The sequence below is a fragment of the Corvus kubaryi genome, unplaced genomic scaffold (assembly GCF_017639235.1).
Source record: "Corvus kubaryi isolate FWS band 111438036 unplaced genomic scaffold, C.kubaryi_AGA036_p1.0 78, whole genome shotgun sequence".
Lineage (NCBI taxonomy): Eukaryota > Metazoa > Chordata > Aves > Passeriformes > Corvidae > Corvus > Corvus kubaryi.
This window is the reverse complement of record NW_024582065.1, coordinates 9,837,899-9,857,376: the sequence shown is the minus strand read 5'-3', so window position 1 is coordinate 9,857,376 and position 19,478 is coordinate 9,837,899. Positions and strand designations below refer to the sequence as shown.

General features: G+C 47.3%; 1 protein-coding gene and 1 long non-coding RNA gene across 3 annotated transcripts in view; one reads left to right on the top strand and one right to left on the bottom strand.

Moving 5' to 3' along the window:
- MAPKAP1 (MAPK associated protein 1) overlaps positions 1-15,941 on the top strand; it is an 82,310-nt gene extending 66,369 nt beyond the window's left edge. For both annotated transcript variants that reach the window (XM_042052376.1, XM_042052375.1), the window contains 3 exons: positions 4,222-4,359; positions 13,470-13,567; positions 15,333-15,941. In XM_042052376.1, the coding sequence (XP_041908310.1) occupies positions 4,222-4,359; positions 13,470-13,567; positions 15,333-15,458 (362 nt within the window). In that variant the 3' untranslated portion in view covers positions 15,459-15,941. The remainder of the gene's footprint in view (positions 1-4,221; positions 4,360-13,469; positions 13,568-15,332) is intronic.
- Positions 15,942-16,148: 207 nt separating this feature from the next.
- LOC121676195 overlaps positions 16,149-19,478 on the bottom strand; it is a 6,551-nt gene continuing 3,221 nt past the window's right edge. Inside the window, exon 3 of the long non-coding RNA XR_006020390.1 lies at positions 16,149-16,760. This is a non-coding gene — a long non-coding RNA (uncharacterized LOC121676195). The remainder of the gene's footprint in view (positions 16,761-19,478) is intronic.

Sequence of the window (19,478 nt, the reverse complement as noted above, 5' to 3'; positions counted from 1 at the left end):
CAGTTGCACATGTTGCCTCTGAACGAAGGCCATTATTTAATGACCTCGTCTCTTTTTTTCAGTCTAGGCTTCCTAATGGAAAGCTTCTTGCCAACTGTTTTGTTATTTTTAAATGAGGCTTTGCAAAATTGGGAATTGCTGGGTTTTTCCTTTTCTGAGACTGAAAGATTTTTAACGACCTAGTGGAAATTTGAGGTGGAGCAAAATAAACGAGCATTCTCTAAAGGTTTTATATTGTCCTTATTGGCTCACTGAATGCTTTTGAAAACCCGAAGGCCAAGGGCTGACAGAATCCTGAATTATAAAAGCCCCATTACTGTTTTAAAATGATTGAATGGCTTTTTATCTTTGTGTTTAAATTGTGAAAATTTGATTAATGATGCATTGGTAGGTGACCTGTGACATTCCTGCAAATACTTCCATAAAGAAATGATTCAGCAGTAAGATATTAAGTGCCATAATGTTTGCAAAATACATTTATTCTGTAGAATTCAGTAGAATTGTTAAACTGTACCAACTCCTGTATTATTGTCACTACAGTCTCTTCATTCTTCCATCCTGAAGCACATGTAAGAATACATGTCTGTAAAATTCTCATGGAAGAGGCTTTTTTGGTTTATTTTGAGCTGTCTAGTTAAGGCAGGATTTATCTGCTGGTGCAGGAGCAGGGCAGTGCTGGGCATGTTCGCTGTGTTTGAGCAAACTCTCGGGGTGTGATAGTTTGCTTCCAGTGAAGTTTGACTCACTGTATCTGGGAAGTGTCAGAAATGAGAGCTTGAAAAGGTCATGACAGATCACTAAAGATAAATGGTTAAGGGAGAAGAGCTGTTAAATGAAACAAATGGCTTAACTTGTGCAGCAGTGGAGGAGCTGACCCTGCCCAGTGCTGTAAGGACCATAAAATTTCCCTTTTATAACAATCTGTGAACTTGCGTGATTTTGATGGCAGTGCGCTGACAATGGGGTTTTATAATCTAATTATTTTTTAAAAATCAAAGAAAACCTCAGTAGGGTGTTCAAACCATGAGCAATTGTAGAAAATCAAAATCTTTCAATAAAGTCAAAGTTGCTGGGTTTTATCCTGAATTTTTTAAAGATATCAAAGGAGCAGCACTGGTAAAATAAGGGCTGAGGGGCTGTTTGGGTTTGGGCTATGAGTGTTACATGTTACCTGTGAGTGACAGACTGCTTCTTCCTCCCTGAAATGGAAAAAACGGGGGCTAGTTTTTTGTCTTCAGTCATAGTAACTGGTCTGGGAGCTGTTCTCCAGCAGTTTGATGATGGCCAGTTGCAAAGACTTTTCTGTGCAGCCTTTTTGTGCCATCAGTTCTGTGTAGCAGCCACAGCAAAGCAAGTGTTTCTCGAGGACCCCAAGAATCCCGTGCCATTGCTTTGCTCCTTGTTGGCAGATCAATGGTGTCGGTGGCTGTGCAGGAGCAGATTGCACTTTTTGAAATGTTTTAGCTGCTTTGAGGCCTGATCATTGAATTTGAGACAAGGTTTATGAAAAATACGGGAGTAAATTTGATTGTCTGTGCATTGTGCATAGCTCTGTAGTAAAAGGTGAAATGTGGATGGCCATGGGAGGAATGCCCAGCCCTCTGAGTGATGGGGTTATTGCATTTAAGGTGGCAGTTTAAGGTCTGGGGTTTGTGTTTCAGCCCATATTGCAGGGTAATGCACACGCAGCAGCACTCTGAGCAGTTTTACAAAGGCTGTATCGTGTTGTGGAGGAATAAGACACATTTACTTGTGTATTACATTAGCAGAACTAACAGGAGCATATTGTCTGGGAAAACAACTGCTGGCAAGTATTTCAGAAGGGGGGGGCAATTGCAGACCCCAACAAAGGGAGCAAGAACAGAACAGTGTTACTGGACTGGCATTTCTTTTGACAAAATGAATGAATTTAAAAAATAGTAGAAGCAGCATTTTTACTTAGGTTTTGAGTATGAGTGATTTGTGCTGCGAGACAGAGACTGCAGAAGCCACAGACACAATACTGTTTTGATTTTAGGTTTCAACACATCCAGATTGTGAGAACAATAACACAAAAAAGACAACATTCTTTGTCAATGTGCTCTCTGGATGTGGGTTAGCTTGAGCCAGTGATGTCAAGATACAGAAATAATGGATGAAGTATACAGCAACAATTTGCAGATAAAAATAATAGAAGTTAAAGTGTATTTTACATGATAAAAAAAGATGAAAGAGGAGGAAGTCTGTTCCATCTGAGATGGTTACAAAATGGTGAAGTAGCCTCTGCTGAGAAGATTGATGCAATGGGGAGTGACCTTGGCTTGGAGCAGGAGCTGGTGATGTATGTATGAGCATCTCGCTGCTAAATGGACCCAGATTTGTAGCACTAATATACATGGAAGCCCAGAACCAAACTCAGGATGGCAATAAATCAACAGCCACTTTGGGTGTCATTTCTGGTTTATATTCCACTATTGTTCTATCACTTTAATTCATGTCACTATCATCTGTTCATCTGGAACAGTTTTATATAATTTTCCAGTGGAGTTACCTGACAAATCCTATCAAATTAACAAGGTGCATTAACAGTATTGACTGACTGTGAATTCTGAAGTTGCAGGACCAAATACTGAAATTTTCCTGAGGATATTTTTAGGGGTGATGCTCTTAGAGGAAGGGATGGGGAACAGCCCTCGCACACAAAGAATTTGCACTTTTATTTTTAGAACTTCCTTTGACTTTTTTTTAGTGAGAAAATAAGACTTTGTATCATCAGCTTCCATATTTTCCTTAAACTACAGCAAATACCATTTGGAATAAAGAACCATTACAGTGAAATACCAACACCGATTTTACATAATCTATCCAAAATTAAATCACAGACCAAAATGGGCTCCAGATACAGCCTCATCCTACTCAAATTAGTGAGTTCCAGCAGCCTGGATGTTAATTGGTATCTTGATACAATGTTTAATTGCAGTGTGATCTCTCTGATGTGACGTGTGTGTAATGGCAGAGCGCATTGTTGGGTTAACGGGGTGTTCCCATAACCCGTGGGGTGGGCAAGGCTGACCTGGGCTTGGGGCAGGGGCTGCAGGCAGACCCCCCCCCAGGCTCCTGCCTCCTTGGCTTTGGAGTTGCCAAGGATGTGTTTTGCAAATTCAGACATTCTGTCGATATCTCATGAGCTTCACCCTGTAACTCATGGCTGAAGACACATCACTGTTTTTAAGGCTCTGCACACCTAGATGTTAAAAGCTGCCTGGGAAGTTTGTTCAGCTGCGTCAACAGCTGCTGAACTGGTTCCAGCAGGATGCTTCTTGCCCTCAGCCACTGGTGTGGCCTCACCTTGAGTACTGTGTGCAGTTTTTGGCACCACAACATAAAAAAGACATTAAGCCATTAGAGAGCATCAAAAGGAGGCCACGAGGATGGAGAAGGGTCTGGAGGGGAAGTCTTACGAGGAGCAGATGAGGGCACTTTGTTTGGAGAAGAGAAGACTGGGGTCAGACCTCATTGTGAACTTCAGCATCCTCACAAGGGGAAGCAGAGGGGCAGGTACCAATCTCTGCTCTTGTGACCAGTGGCAGGACCCAAGGAAGCGGCTGAAGCTGTCAGGGGACATTTAGGTTGGATATCAGGAAGAGGGTTTTCACCCAGAGCAGGGTTGGGCTCTGGAACAGGCTCCCCTGGGAAGTGAGCACAGCATCAAGCCTGCCTGGGTTCAAGAGGCTCTCAGGCACAGGGGGGATTCTTGGGATGTCCTGTGCAGGGCCAGGAGTTGGACTCAATGATCCTGATGGGTCCCTTCCAACCCAGCATATTCTGAGCCTCTGGTTCTGTTATTCTGTGATTCTATGTGTGCTGTACAGCAGATGGAGTGGGGCTGGTGGTGATAGTGTCTATTACACAGAGCAGTGGTGACTGCAGAACCAGCACTATCTCCTATAAATCTCGCAGCTCGTGTAGCTGCTGCTTCCAGAAGAGCTCTGTATGCATTTAGAATAATTTTTTCTGTGATATTTCTTTCTTTTGGTATGCTTATGTGGGAGAATAAAATGCAGATTATCAATGCAGTTTGATAACCATTTGCTTCTGGTTTCAAAAGCTGCCATGCTTTCAGAAAGCCCAGAAGGGCAATATACCTTCAGCCCATTTAAGATTTATAAAGTGTGTCAAACGGCTGATATGAAATCGGTTAAACAGATCACTGTTGTGGCTCTCTATTCTTTCTCATCTCAGGTATTTCTGGAGACAAGGTAGAGATAGACCCTGTTACTAATCAGAAGGCCAGCACTAAGTTTTGGATTAAGCAGAAACCCATTTCAATCGATTCTGAACTCCTCTGTGCCTGTGACCTTGCGGAAGAAAAAAGCCCAAGTGAGTAGTCCTTTTTATTTATGTTCTCTCTTCTCTGCCTCCCTGGATGTGCTCGATGTCCAAAGAATTATTGCTACCATGTCCTTTTCTTTCTATAGGTGTATTTTATTCATTACAGGATGTTTTTAATCTGACTCAATTCTGTTATAGAGAACACAGCATAAACAGACACACATTTTACGAGTGTCCTTTGATGCTGCTCTCAGCTAATGGCATCACTCAGTGTTTCTTGCCCACTGTCACACCAAGGGAACACTGGCTCTGCCCAGCTGTCTCCAGCCCTGCAGCAGAGCCAGCAAATCCATGATTCAACATAATTGCAATTTTTTCAACTTTTTAGCTTTCAGACTTGTTTTAAATATCTTTGGTGCAACTGAGGATCTCAGACATACAGTAAGTGTCAGCTCAGTCTGAATTTGCCTCAGCCATGGCTGCAGGGTCACTGGGATGGAAGGTGCCACTCTGGGCATTCTGTTCCATAGTGGTGGCCGGGCCAGGACGGCGGTGACAGCCAGGTTTGGGGACAGGCTGGACATCCCAGCTCAGTCATCACCCAGAGGTCAGAGCTGGCTCTGTAGAGTGCAATAAAAAGGAAGGGCTTCTGCTTGTTGTGTCAGTAGAGTAATGAGAGTTTCTATCTGGAAAATTTGTTTTAAAAAGCGCAGGATGGGCCCTGGGGAAATTGGGCAATGGCTCCCAGTGGAGCCAAAATGGAACTGTCTACTATCAAAAAGTGACTGCAGTTCAAAAGCTCAGATGGATTTTACTGCACTTGTGCCTCTGCAGGGTAGTGAGATGCTGGTATTAAGTACTTATCTGCAAGGTGACAGAGAGGGAGAATTATGTGATACATATTTACAGAGGTAATGATCTGTTGAATTCTCTTGGAAGAGTAAATTTATGGCTGCCACAGATTTTATCAGCAATTATTGAACTATATCTTTCTCCCCTTCATTACCCCTTCCTACTCCATGTTCTTCGTCTAGTCATTGTCTTCTGTCTCTCCATCAAGATTTCATGGTCCTTGGGTAGGCACGACCCCAAGGAGAAGCTTCCCCAGTGACCTGGTAGTCTGAAACTCGTGAGGATTTTGTGTACAGTGCCGGGGGCAGTTTGTGCTGGTAAACCCTGTCACACCTCTGCACTGCGGCCACATTTCACTGCAAATGCAAACATTTGAGGGGATAAAGTGGTGCCCACAAAATGAGGCTGTATTTGAAGAGTCGGATTGAAATCTGAGGTTTCCACTGCTGTCAACACACCAGGGCACAATCCCTGGACACCTCAGACCCCGTCCTGCCAGGATGGGGCTCTCCAGCCCCAGAGGCAGCACCTGCTGCTGTGGGAAATTGTGTTTGTACCCAAATCCTGCCAACCCAGGAATTTCAACCCCCAGAGAGAGCCCAGGTGCAGGAGGGCAGTACCTGCACATGGGGACCACTGAGTGAAGAGTCACGGTGGCTTTGGAGAGGACACTGACAGGTTGCGACCAAGGCAACCATTACAGCACTGAGGGGTTTATTTGCTCATTGTCATGTGAACATCTTAAACTTCTCCTACTAAATAATGGCTTAGCACAGTTCCAGAAGGAGAAAATACTTCCTCCTGAAACTGCTGACCTTTTCCCAACTCACTAAAGATGTTCCAAAAGTCATTATTTTAGGCCAGCAGAAAAGACTTTTAGTGTGACATCTCAGAATGATGCATTTTGGGGAACTGAACAGCAGATCAGTATCTCTTGAATTTTAAATGGAAAAAAGTTATTTTAGCAGCATAAAGGAATGAAACTCACTGTATTTCACAAGTTTTGTCTGTGATTTTTATCAGCACAGTGATGTATGTTTGTAGCAGAGTTTACATCAAAAATTATTCCCGGATCTTTCTTGAATGAATTATTGCAAAGAAAGGCTGAGTACAGATAAGGTCTTTGAGTTCTGCAATATATTTTGTTTTCATGTTTTTATCTCTTGTAACACAAACATGCTCCATCTGCTCTTTCAGAAGTGCTGTGCTTGTCCCGTTGCGCCGGGCTCTGGGTTTGGGGCTGCCTTCCCTCCCCAGGCACCGCAGTGGGGTTGGAACCCAGCTGAGCTCCGCTTTGCTGGGCTGGGCTCTTGTAGTTCTGAAGAGGTGAAGGGTTTGCACCAGCCTCCAAATGTGACCCTACTTTTTAGTAAGGGCCAGGGGCATTGGGGATAGAGGTTGCGTGCTGGGAGCAGCGTGAGGGTGCAGTGGAGTCTCGTACACGTGTAGGTCTCTCTGAACTCGGTCGTGCAACGAAGCTTTAGTGGCACTTGTGTGAGTGTGAAAGGACTCAACAGCTTCAGAGCTGACGTGGTGGGAATATTGATGGACAGCTCGGAGCTGTTCTGGACAGGCTGAGTTTTCCTGTGCTGTGAGTTCACAGAACTCGGAGCTGCCTGCAGTGAGGACAGAAAATGAAAACAGAAAGCTCTGGCATCTCATTTGCCATTAGTGGGGGGATTGTAGGCAGGGACGGCTGATGATTTTTGTTTGCCCTTGTAGTAGCCCTGGGTCAGAATTTGAAGTTTTATTTGTAAATTAAATCAGACTCCCTGGACTTAGACTGAGGGAAGAGGTAATGGCCCTGCTGGCTTGCTCCGATGACATTAGAAACTGACAACACTGGGCACGAACATCTTCTTTAAATCAGGTTCAGCCTGATTATCAGGAGAGATTCTGAATGTTTTGAGTCTTGAAAGGAAGCATCCTATCATGGAGAAATAAGATTTAAGCCTTAATAAAGTAGTTGTCATTTTTATAGCTGAAAAGAGCTTTGTATCTCAATTAAGTGTACATAATATAAAGTCTTAAGGAAGCAACATAATATGTTTAATACAATTATATCCCTTTGCAATAGTGTAATTTAAAGGAAATCTGATTCTGGTAATGTCTCTTACATTACTTGGACAGGGGAGAAACTTCAGTGTCACTGCCCGTTGCCCATGTGCAGTGCTCTGTGGCCCGAGTGGCCGTGGCGGATGCCCAGGGCTGCCGGGCACTGGCTGAGCCCAGGGCAGCCCCACGGGGCCACCACGCCTGATGGGCCAGGCACCTGCCCTGAGGTTCTCCCAGGCATCTGTGCTTTTACACGAGCTGCAGAAATTGGATTTATTTGATAATTTACTTGAAACACTGAAGCAGCATTCTCTGTGATCCCTTATCTGCCTGTTTTTTGTTTCCATAAAGCAGAGACATCTCAGTTGCTATGTCAAAATACCCTCAGTATGAAGGTAAGTCTAAACAAAGGTGTTCCGTAGGTCACAGAGTACATGGGTAACTTCAGTTTGTAATTTAATTGCCCGCTTTGCACCCTGCAGCTGAAGATTTCCTTTAAATTCTGATTCCATTGTTGCACTGGGGCTTAACAGAGTGTTAACCTGGTAATAGGCACAGGGCCTCCCCATTATATGTCTCGCTATCGAGCGGTTCTGCATGACTAGTTAAAAAAGATGGCAAGAAGATTAATGAAAGCTGCGAGTACAGAAGGGGGGCAGGTACCTCGGTAAGACTTCCAGCGAGGAGATATTAGAGCTGAACCAGAGCTTGGCTTTTTCTTTATCCCGTGACCTTTGAACCTGCCTTACTGTCGAGAGCTGCCAGCCGAGCCGACGTTTTGATTGATGTTGCTACACGAGTCAGTCTTTCCCATTGAATTCCACATCTGCACGAAAATAGCTTTTCCAGCAGTATTCACCCTGGCTGTAAGTGATAGCCAGAGTGATGCCTGAACCCCCTTTATGTAGTTTTCATTTAAAGCTAAAGGTATTTGATGTTTTAATTCAGTGTCCAGTTCCTCCCGATTATGCACATTGGGTAATACTAATTTAACGAATTTGTTGTTGGGTTGTGGGAGGGCTGAAAATACCCAGAAAATGTTGCGAAGGTGGGTTCCTGCTGCTCTGGGAGTTTAAATAGAGCCATTGCAGGTTCGCTCAGAGCCTGCAGTGGGGCCAGAGCAGAGGCGGTGTGTGCTCTGCAAATGGTGCACAAAATATCACGTGCTGGTTCCTGATATCGCTGCTCCCACAGCGGAGCGCGAAGTAACACAGTAAAATTCCTACTCAATAGGAGACTAATCACAGCTTCTAATTCTAATCCAAACTTCAGGTTGGAGTGGAAGGAATGTCCAAGCGTGGAACAGAAGGGATGAGGCCGCCCGTGGCCACGCTGTGCGGGCAGGGGGTGCCTGGGGGACGGCAGCGGGCGCAGATGGCCGTGGCTGTGCCGACGGCTCCGTGTGCCCTGGTGGGCTCGGGCTGTGCCAGGCTGGGGCAGCACTCAGCAGGATGTGTCCCACCAGAGAAGGGCCTGGCAGGGAGGGGTCTGCGGAGGGACAGGAGCGGGTCGGGGACGGCGTCGCTGGAGCGGCTCCTGCCGCAGCCGGGGCTGCGCTGATTAACTGCGTCCCCCTTGAACAGCCTCTCCATAAAAGTTCTCCTGAGCGCAATCAGGAGCGCGCATTGCCTCATCCTTTTAACAAATCTGTTTTGTAGCCCTATTAAAAGGGGTCTTCATCTATCCTGTCAAAGCTATTCTGCTGGGGTTTTTTAGTTTAATTACACTATCCAATTAAAACTCCTCGCTGCATTTTGATTCGCCTCTCCTCGGGCCTGAGTGGATGTGACATTTACAAGGCTCGCCTCTCCGGCAGACAATGCGTGATTGATGAGGTGCAGACGCAGTGGAGGAGCCGATTGCCATGTGGAAACACTGCATTTTGATTTATTTATCTTTTTCCCAAACAAGGTTGCTGGTGAGGAGGTTTTGGGCAACCCCGAGTTGCACCTCAATTTTCAGCATTTTTGCGAAAATTTTCATTAGTGTTCTGCCTTTGATAATAATTTGAAGAGGAAACAAAAGGCTTTGGGGGGAAAAAAATCCAGATGTGTGAATAGTTACCACAATTTGACACAAAAGTGGGTGTGTGCTGCACTTTAATTGCTGCTGCCTGAGACAACGGGGCAAGCCAGCCAGACCACAGCTGTTTTTTTTTTCCATAACAGTCTTATCGTTTGTTCCCACCTAAGTACTGCCCTGGTTTGAGGAGATCCACCCTGGGTTCGTGGTGGGCAGCCCAAACCCATCAGTGACTCCACTGCTATCAGTGGGGTGAGGATTTCATCCAGAACTGACTGCCCTCGCTGCCTCTAAACTATGCACCTCTGGGATAAATATCACTGGCATAAAATGGGATTAACCCCAGCTGTACACGCAGGTCCACATCCCCGTTCTGTCTGTCCCTAGCCAAGCCCGGGGCCGTATCTGGACAATCCAACTGCGGCCATGGTGCAACTTGTGCCATCCCCTACAAAGTTTCTTCGTTACCAGAGGGTGTCAGGAAGGGTGTTGGGTGTTCTTGGTGGTAATGCAACTCTTGCAGCTTTATAGGCCCTTCAGGCCCTTCTCCAGGGTCACAGCATCATTTCTGAGGTATCACAAGTAGATTTCAGACAGCTGAGCCCCTCCCCAGTGCTTTTGGGTGAAATGCAGGAGTGGTCGGAGAGCAGAGGCTCCCCCATCTCGTGCAGGGTTTGAAGGAAATGTGTCTTTGTACAAAGGTATTGCTGGTGCGTATTTTATTATCCTCCTTCCTTACCTTTTACTGGTGTGTTTCCAATCCTTTTTCATCCTTTGTGGGCCCATGAGAAGAGATTTCAGGGTTTGAGCCTGTTGAGGTCACAGCTTCTGAAGCAGTGAGAAGCAGTGATGTCAAACAATGTCCATAAGTGCTTTGTTCTTCAGAGAGTCCTTCTCCAGCTATTTATTCCACTAATAACTCTTAATTGTTGACTTCTGCCTTATGGCCCTGTAATGACAAAGCAATCATCAAGGTATATTGAAAAATTAACATAAATTTGCATTTCCCAGTGTTTGTTTGTTTTCTGCTTTGTCCAATTAATGAATATTCTTTTAATCCTCTGTCTAATTAGTGACTTAATTCCCTGCATTCTGTTTAAAGAGCAGGGTTGGCAGACAGAGGATTTGGGTAAGGGCTGAATTGGGAAGTGGGAGGGAAAGAAGAAAAACTTTCTAGTTTTGGCAGATTCAGTAAAAAAATTATCTTTTCTTGTGCAAATTCATATCCTTGTTTTCCAGGCAAAAAATGTGGGTTTTAGACTTTGATAAAAAGAGCTTATTACTTAGATTATAGCGATTATTTTTTTACCTGTATCAGGTGCAGTGTGGGGCCCACCAAGGGTTTGGATGTTTTCCCAAGATTGCAGGAATTAGCACAAGATTGACTGTTACCCGTATAAGCACGTTATGGTCAGTAATTCTGGAGCTGTAATTCCATAGGATTCCTCACTGCTATGTGTAAACATGGGGACATGGAGAAGTTGGGGGCTGAGGTGCAGGGTGGAGGTTGCACCAGGAGTTTCAGCAGCCCTCAGAAGGGTGAGGAGACCCAAGAGCTGTGGCACTGCAGGGCCTCTTCCCTCGCCTCATTGGCAGTGCAGTGGTGCTAAAAATCAGGAGATGGGGTGAGCAGTTGAATGTAAGACGTGGTGCTGAAGGAGTAAATGAGCTCTCCTTGGTGAATTCCCAGTGAATTAGCATCCTGCCCTTCCGTCGGCAGCAGCTGTAGGCTCCTCTCCAGGAGTAACCACACAGGAACCCATTAGTGTTGGGGCTGGAGAAGATTTATCAGCGTTCTGAGCCGAGGCCAAAGGGCACCAGTGGGGAGATGTTGCTCTCCTGCTGCTGCAGTGGGGCTGCCGTGGTGGGGCTGGCGAGGGGCACCAGGGGCATCAGCACGAGACCCCTCGGCTGTGCTGAGCTTGCCATGGGCTGCACGTGCCCTGTGACAAAAGCTGTTGGTAACAGATGAGTTCCTGTCATTCCATTTGCTTTCCATAGCTGTTTTAATGGACAAACGTAGTCGGGAATAACATGGATTTTCTGTTGTTGTGCAGCTGATTAATCCTGATTGCAGGGCACTGAGGTTCCCTGCAAACACCTAGCTACTGTTGGTGTGGAGTGATGGTAACAGCTGCTTGTGCAGCATCTGCATTTGGTTTAAATCTCCTGTCACGTGCAGTAGGAGCCACTCGAGCTGCTGCTGTTTGTTACCAGATCCTCTCATACGGAAACATCAAACCATGGAAGCTCCTATTGATCTCAGAATTGTCAGGGGTGGTGCTCTATTGGAAAGAGGTACATCACATATTTAAGCACTCTTGGAAATGGAAATCAATCTCACAATTCATAAATTCCATCTGGCTAGAAGAGTAGCAGAGCAAAGTGCCAGTTAGGATTTCAGTGCACTCATATTTCATGCTGTAAGTAGTGTGTTGTGGACTTGGAGCCCATAAACATGATGCTGTAATGGGGCTTTCTAAGGAAAAGTCTTCTTGGCTTCTTTCCACTGAATCACCAGTCCCAGCAGGATGGGGCTGCGTGTTCTGCATGGCTGGTCCTGCACAGCCGCGGGCTCGGCATCGGCACCGCGTCCCCGGTGGCTCCCGGGAGCCCCTGCAGGAGCCTGGGCCACGCTTGGCCAGTGCCCTGCCAGGCAGGCAGGACTGGAGCAGCCTCTGTGCCCCTGGCAGCGGGAACGCTGCCCTGGGCAGGACAGTGCCCGACGGACATGTGGTATCACGGGGGCACGAGGCCAGGCTGGGCTCCCAGGGCAGCAGAGAACACCTGAAGAAGTTTTGTCTTGATCCACAGCAAGAATTACAGAATGACCTTCCAAGACCCGAAATACAGCAGCTCGCTGGGGTCCTTCTGACCCTGTTTTGTGCCAGTTTCATTTCTGATAACCAGTCTGGAATGTTCAATGTCCAAGGAAAATGGTGGGAGCTGGTGGAGCACGGTGCTGTGTCCCATCCCCACCAGAGTGGTGCACTGGCACTTTTGGAGTCATTAAGATGCTGTGTTCCAGGCAGAACTGCATGCATTAACATGCTGATGAGCTCCCAGCTTGGAATTCCGCATTTTTAGTACCACTGAGGCATCATTTGTCAAATGATTTAAAGGGTTGGGTTTTTATTATTATTATTAGCCAATTTTTCAATATAGAATTTATATTCCAGATTAGTGCATCATAATGGTGTTTAATTAACATGCCACAATAAAATACTTGCATCTCAAATTTCCTGGCCACCAATCTGAGCATATATCAGTCACTTTTTGGAAATCTGGAGAATTAGATAATGTAAATAAGATTTCCAATTAGCTCTCCAGCAGGAAAGACCTGGATTTACAGTAATGTGGCTGTTGCTTTATAGATTGCTAACTTTGACTGTTGAACTGAATAAATTAGAAAACCGTTGGAAAAGTACCATGTGTAGAATACATTTAATTTTAATTTTGAAGCAATCAGCATCCATACAAGTGAAGGATATTTTGCCTTCCTACGTGTTCCACATTAGACCTTTGTGTCTAAGTCGTCCCTCCCGGCACTGTGTGTCGGAGTCTGGGGCCGTTGTCCCAGGGCAGCCACGGAGCAGCTGCTCCAGCACCGTGTGTCCACGGGGCCAGCACGGAGAACCTCCATTTGGGACAGGCCCGAGCACCAGGGAGGTGCCAGCAGGTTACAGGTAGAGCTCAATTCAATTGTCCCACGGGTGGGAAGGGCGATCCCAGCCCCAAGCCACGACCCTCGGTGCCGTGCAGTCGGTGACGTTCCCCTTCGCCATCAGCAGCCGGATGGGCTCACGTGGTGTTTTGGGATGAGGGTTTGGAGTGGTGATTCTGGGATTAATTGCCCTTTTCTTTTCAATACAACACTTCTCCTCTGCGCGCGGGGATCGCCCCGTGAGCAGTTCCCCGACGCGGTGGCTGAGCTGCAGCGCCGTCGTGGGCCGAGCAGAGCTAACCAGCCATTTGATGGATTTTTGCGTTTCCTGCAGTGGGGATGTGATGGGAAAAGGAACTTTATTGACTGGAGTTCAGCTGCTCCTGTAAGCCACCACTTGCCTTAAATTGAAATGACATGAGAAGCCTGTCAGCATTTCATTGCTTCCTTCTGTCGTGCTGATGGTACGCTGAGATCACCATCTGTGGTTTTCTTCTGTCAGGCACACAAGCTCTGCTCAAACTTTACAGGAATATTCTAAGCAGTTTTTTTCTTATCTTTGCAGGTCATGCAATATTTAAACTTACATATCTAAGCAATCATGACTACAAACACCTTTACTTTGAATCAGATGCTGCTACTGTCAATGAAATTGTACTGAAGGTGAGTATTAAATTTTAACGTGACCCAAAATCCTGGTGTTTTACCACTTGTTAGACATGTGAGTATTCAGGAGGCTCTGGAAACACACAAGGGTACAGTGCCTGGGGACCACTGGGGTGTGTTTAACCCATGGGCTGCTCCATGTGTGTTGTTTTATTCATCCTTCAAACAGCCGCATAGCCGCTGTCTGTCTGTGTGCAGCATTTCCTTTTGTTCTTGTTTCTAGTTAACAGAGACACCATTTTCTGTGGAATTTTATAGGAAACTACCAGATTTTATTGTGTCCAGGTAGTTTCCACCTCCGGACACGTGGTCAGCAGCCCCGTGCTGTGCAGGGGTTGGGTGCTGCTGCCCCTCACACCTCTGCCCCCACCCTCAGGTGTCCCTACACAGCACACAGGGGCTTTTCTGCCCTGATCCTCTCTCAGGACTGTTTGCTTCCCTTGGGGCTCTGTATAGACACATACTCCCTTGCTTTGGGAAACAAATTTTTGTTACACTCTTGAAAGATTAAATGGAATTTTCCACAAGTTCATCTTTTGCAGCAAGTCGAAATTCAAAAGCAGTAATTTTGGCAAACCATCTGTTATGTTTGCTTTTATTGGCTGTGCGGAGTTTAGAGGATTGTTAAACAACTGACATGCGATAAAATAACTTTTATTCATTACACAGAAGGTCAGGATGTTTGAGGGGGTTTCTATTGTGAGCTGTTAGGCCAATTCTTCTGTTCCCACTTTATCTTAGATCAGCTACTGCAATCCCAAACACTTACAATCATGGAATCATAGAATCATCAAGGCTGGAAAAGACCTCCAAGATCATCAAGTCCAACCTTTGCCCAAGTACGCCCGTGCCACATCTCCTCAGGTTTTGAACACTTCCAGGGGTGGTGACTCCACACATCTGAGACTGATCATAAACAAAGGCTAAAAAAAAGTTTAGTATCAATACCATGAATATTCAAGAGAGAAATAATATTGAGCAGTACTTTTTTCCTAAGTTGCGGTTTGTTTATATAGAACATTCTCTGGTTTCATGCACAAGTCACTGGTTTGTTTTCAATTCCATCAGCATTAGGGAGCGCAGAAAAATCAGACTTTTCAGATTAGGCTTTTTAGATGATCAAGTGAGAAGGACTGAGACTTTATTGACCATGAAAATTCCCTATATTTTTATGCCTAAAGCTGTAATATGCAATGAAAGTGAAACACTCTACAGTGCATAAAATTGTGCAAGTTTTAAGCCACAGCATATTAACCAGCTAATGGCAGACCAAAGGGCATTTTTATCTTTTTGATTCTTGCATTAACCTTCCATTAAAATTATCTCTGAGATTATCACAAAGCATTGGAGATAATAAATTTAGGGAGTAGCAGGCTTGTTAAATATCATTTAAAAATGCTTTCATCAAGTAAAATGTGCCAAAACACAGGGAAACTCTGAGATTAGCTGAGTATGCAAACATCATAATGGAAGAATTCTTTTTACTGAGGCTGATAAGGTCCTTTATTGACGTTCATTACTGGATTATCCCAGCACTGGGGGGTCTGCACAGCTCGCTGCCTTCCCCAGAGGTTTGGGTGACCAGGCAGGATGAGGGGCACAGGAGGACAGGCCAGGGCTCTCCTGGCACTCTGGGTGCTCTCTGCCATCATCATGCTGGTGGTTGCTGGGACCAGTTCAGTGGGTGGAGTGGGGTCCCTGCCCACCCCGGGCCATCCCACCCAGCCTCCGGTAACATTAAACACCATCTCGTGTCTTACAGGTTAACTATATTCTAGAGTCGCGAGCAAGCACAGCCAGAGCAGATTATTTTGCTCAGAAACAAAGAAAACTGAGCAGGAGAACAAGCTTTAGCTTCCAGAAGGAGAAGAAGTCGGGACAGCAGTGAGGCCGAGCCTCGAGGAGAGCCTGTGTGCCGCGTTCGGAGGAGCCGCTCCCCGCCCGGCCAGGCGGGAGCCAGGACTGTGGAGCTCCTGCTGCCCGGGGCAGGAGCGGCCAGGAAGGAATCTGAATTATCCCGTCTCTCACGGCTGGAAGATTATCCCTCGTTGGTGATGGGAAGTCTCCCCCGTGACAGAAATAAAGAGCCATATCAGCCGAAAAGAAGACTGTTACGCTTCAGGTTCCTTTGATTGGAAATAAGAGAATGACGTAGACTGGCATCATTTAATTACTGTATTATGTACAATCACAAGAAGAGATGTGATTACATATTATTTCACAGCCTGGTTAAAATAAATTATATACATCTGTAATCCACCCACGTACACGCAGGTATTGCTTGTGACATGATCAAATTTCTAAAAACAAAATGTAGGACAAATGTATCCATTTTTACTATTAATAAACAGATGTAATCTTTTTCAAGGTCCATATGATGCACAGTTCTTTTGGGGGGAGGCTGCAGTCCCAGATGGTTTCACTTCTGTTGCTGAAGTGCAGGAGGCATCCACGAGCCAGGAACAGCAGCCATGGCAGGGGAGCGCTTAGCGAGGGAGCACTGAGACAGTCGAGTCTGTTGTGTTTGTTTTGTTCAAAAATATTTTTATTTAACTGTGCTTTTCAGCTTTGCAAATGCTTTATTGGAAGTTCCTTGCTGAAGGCAGCACAGTGGTTGGAAATCCACGTCTTGGTGGTGGAGAGGAGCATCCTCCTGCCCGGGACCCTCAGCTGCTGCCACCCCAGGGGTGGCGCGTCCACCGAGGCACCTTGCACCCGGGGACTGAGAAATGCCTTCACCTTCTCTCAATATTATTCTTTAAAAATAAAAATTAAGAACTACTTTGTACTGGGATTTGTAACTATCTTGGCCTTGTCCATCCTTAACACATCAGGGAACGCGGGAATGGATTGCTGGGACCCAGAGCCGCCTTTTTGGTTGAATTCACCAGAGGTGTCTTTCGTCCATCTCCAGGTCACTGGAGCTCTGCACACACACCCTGCTTTTGTAGAACTGCCCCGGTTCCCCACAGGGCTGGGGGCAGCTCCCTCTGGCACTGCCCACCCTCTGCCAGCCTCCCACTTTGCTTTTGTACAGAGAAAACTTCCTGAGCCTTAACACAGCGTGTGGGAGCAGCCCCTGGGGCAGAGGGAGGGTCTGTGTCTCACCTGTTGTGTTTATGTTCTGGGTTTCAGGGGCTCAGCCCTGCACCACCGAGGCCAGGCCTCCCTGTACAGTCTTCCATGATACCTGCAAAACAAGAGAAACTCTATTTTATAGTATTCTATTAATTTTTTAATATTTTCTATGTGCAAATGCAGCACAGATACAATGGGAAAAGCCCCTTCGATGTAAATGACTCTTTTAACTGACTCTGTGAACTATTTAACATTAAAGTTGTTCTGTGAATGTTCTTTGGCCACCCAGTTTCAATTCTTTTTAACTGAACTGAAAAATTGCCTATTTGGTACCAGAAACTGCAGCAATCTCCTGTTTCCATGGCCATAGTGCTGTTGCCACCCCCTCACATGTATTTATCATCAGTGGGGATTCAGCTTGTGCAGGTTTGCTCTCAGCAGAACCTAAAAAACTCAAATAATAGTATCTCTGCTGTGTGTGGTGACATTTGTGGCACAGTCCCTTGCCCAGACCAGCTGTGTTCACACCCTCTCGTCAGTTCCACTGCCTGTTCCTGGTTTGGGTGTCCCTGGGAGCCAGGCAGAGATGGATGGATGGACAGACGGAGGTTGCTCCAAGGGCTGGGTGAGGAGTGGGGAGCTTTGGAGCCCAAAGTGAGTTTATTTGCTCCGAAAGGACCATTGACAGTTTAAAAGCAAATTTGCTTCCAAAGATCATATTCAGTTTGATACATGGCATGCAGGAAACCTTCCTTAAATCCTGGAAAGATCCAGCACTCCAGGAGCTGAGCAGCCCTTCCCCAAACACACATTTGTGCTCCTCAGTGTTTCTGAAGGAGTTAAATCGGAGCTCATGGCTGCAATGTGTGCACAGCTGAGCATGGAGCCATCACGGGCTGGTCTTTCCCCTGTAGCTGTAGATGTAATTGAGTCAGATGGGCATTCAACTGGGTCAGCAAGGCAAGCTGTTCCTCCATCCCTGCTACCGGGCAGAGCAGTGCGGCTGCGGCTCACGCCGAGGATGGCTCCGGCCTGCCGCGCACAGGCAGCTGCTGGAGGCAGCAGAGATTCCCTGAATTTTCTCTGACTCCTGCTGTTGGAGGAGTCTTGTCCACAGGGACAGTTCCCCTCCACCTCCTTGGTTTTATCAGAGCATTGGAGAACACCAGAGTGACCTTTGAGCAGGGGACACCCAGGGCACCCTGGCACATGCTGGCACCCAAGGCCGGAGCGCTTGATGCTCTCCCTGCGCTCCTCAGGGGTTTGCCATGAACTCCCAGAGGACCAATTCCAGCCAGAGGCACCTTTGTGTGTGGGTTGGCGGGAGCCTGGTGCATCCCAGGGGTTTTGCAGCTGCCCCTCAGGCAGGTCTGAGACCTGGCACTGGGACAAGCAGGCGAAACCCATCTCACAGCCGTGGGTGCAGCCCTGAGATTAATGGGGGGAGTTATTTATGGAGACATGTTTGTAATGGGCCCATGAATTCATGGAAATGCGCTGCTGTGGCGACGGGTGGGGCTGGGTGCTGCTGCTGCAGCTGAAATTAATGCCCCTTAAATCACATCCCAGCACAGCCACCCTGTGCAGCACTGGGACAAGGACGGCGACGAGGGCAGGGATGTGCGGGCACAGTGGGCACACGGCCAGCTGGGCCAGCAGGAGCGTGCCCTGGCCAGGTGCTGCTCCCTGGCATCGCTGCCGTGACCATGGGAGATCTCAGGGTCACCAAAAGCTGGGGCACGGGGAGGGCTAGCCCCAGGCACAGCCCCCTGCTGCTGCTCCACTGTCTGAAGGGTTAAGCACTGTCATGTTTTATTCTCCCCACACACCTCTGCTTAAATGCAAAAAGAGAAAAAAAATCTCAACAGGGTGTTGTTCACTCTAAAAACCCTAAGCATGATTTGTGAACTCTCACAGCCTGGGTAATCTCATCAGAGTAATGGGATTATATTTCAAATCACCATGGCCTGTTCATTACACATTTAAACTCCTTTGACAGAGGAAAAGTTAAATAAAATGTGTGCGTCAGCCCTGGTTGACTTTCCCAGTTCTCTTTCTTGATTAGACAAACAGATGCTGAGCTCCAAAATGAAAAAATAATGTGCTCATTTATTCATTTTTCTGACAAGTCACAATAGATTTTTAACTACAAATGAGCCCCCTCCCCAGGTGGGAGCGCGGGGGCCGCCTGCGCCGTAATGGGCTGGGAGCGGTGGCAGGGGCTGCAATGGGGTACAAGTGGTCATTTCCGTGCTGTGAGCGTGGGGACGCTGCCGCGATTCCCCCGCCACCGCTGCCACCGCTGCCACCGCTGCCACCGCTGCCACCGCTGCCACCTCTGCCACTGCCGGGTGGATTTCTGCGAGGAGCTGGAACGCGCCGGGAGTGCAGCCACCGCCCGCAGCACCGCGGCCCTGGCTGAGCCAGCCCTGCCCTGGGCACCACAGAGGCTTCTGGCACCTCCTCTTGGCTCTGCTCACCCGGGCTGGAACACACCCAAGCAGCAGCGCCAGGGCTGCTGGGGCTGCCGTGGCCACGGGCATGGCCGTGGTGTGGCCGTGGTGTGGCCATGGGGACAGCCATGGTGTGGCCATGGGGATGGCCGCAGTGTGGCCTGGCCGTGGGGATGGCTGTGGTGTGGCCATGGGGATGGCCATGGTGTGGCCATGAGGACGGCCATGGTGTGACCATGGGAACAGCCATGGTGTGGCCATGGGTACGGCCATAGCGTGGCCTGGCCGTGGGGATGGCTGTGGTGTGGCCATGGGGATGGCCGTGGTGTGGCCATGGGCATAGCTGTGGTGTGGCCATGGGGACGGCCGCAGTGTGG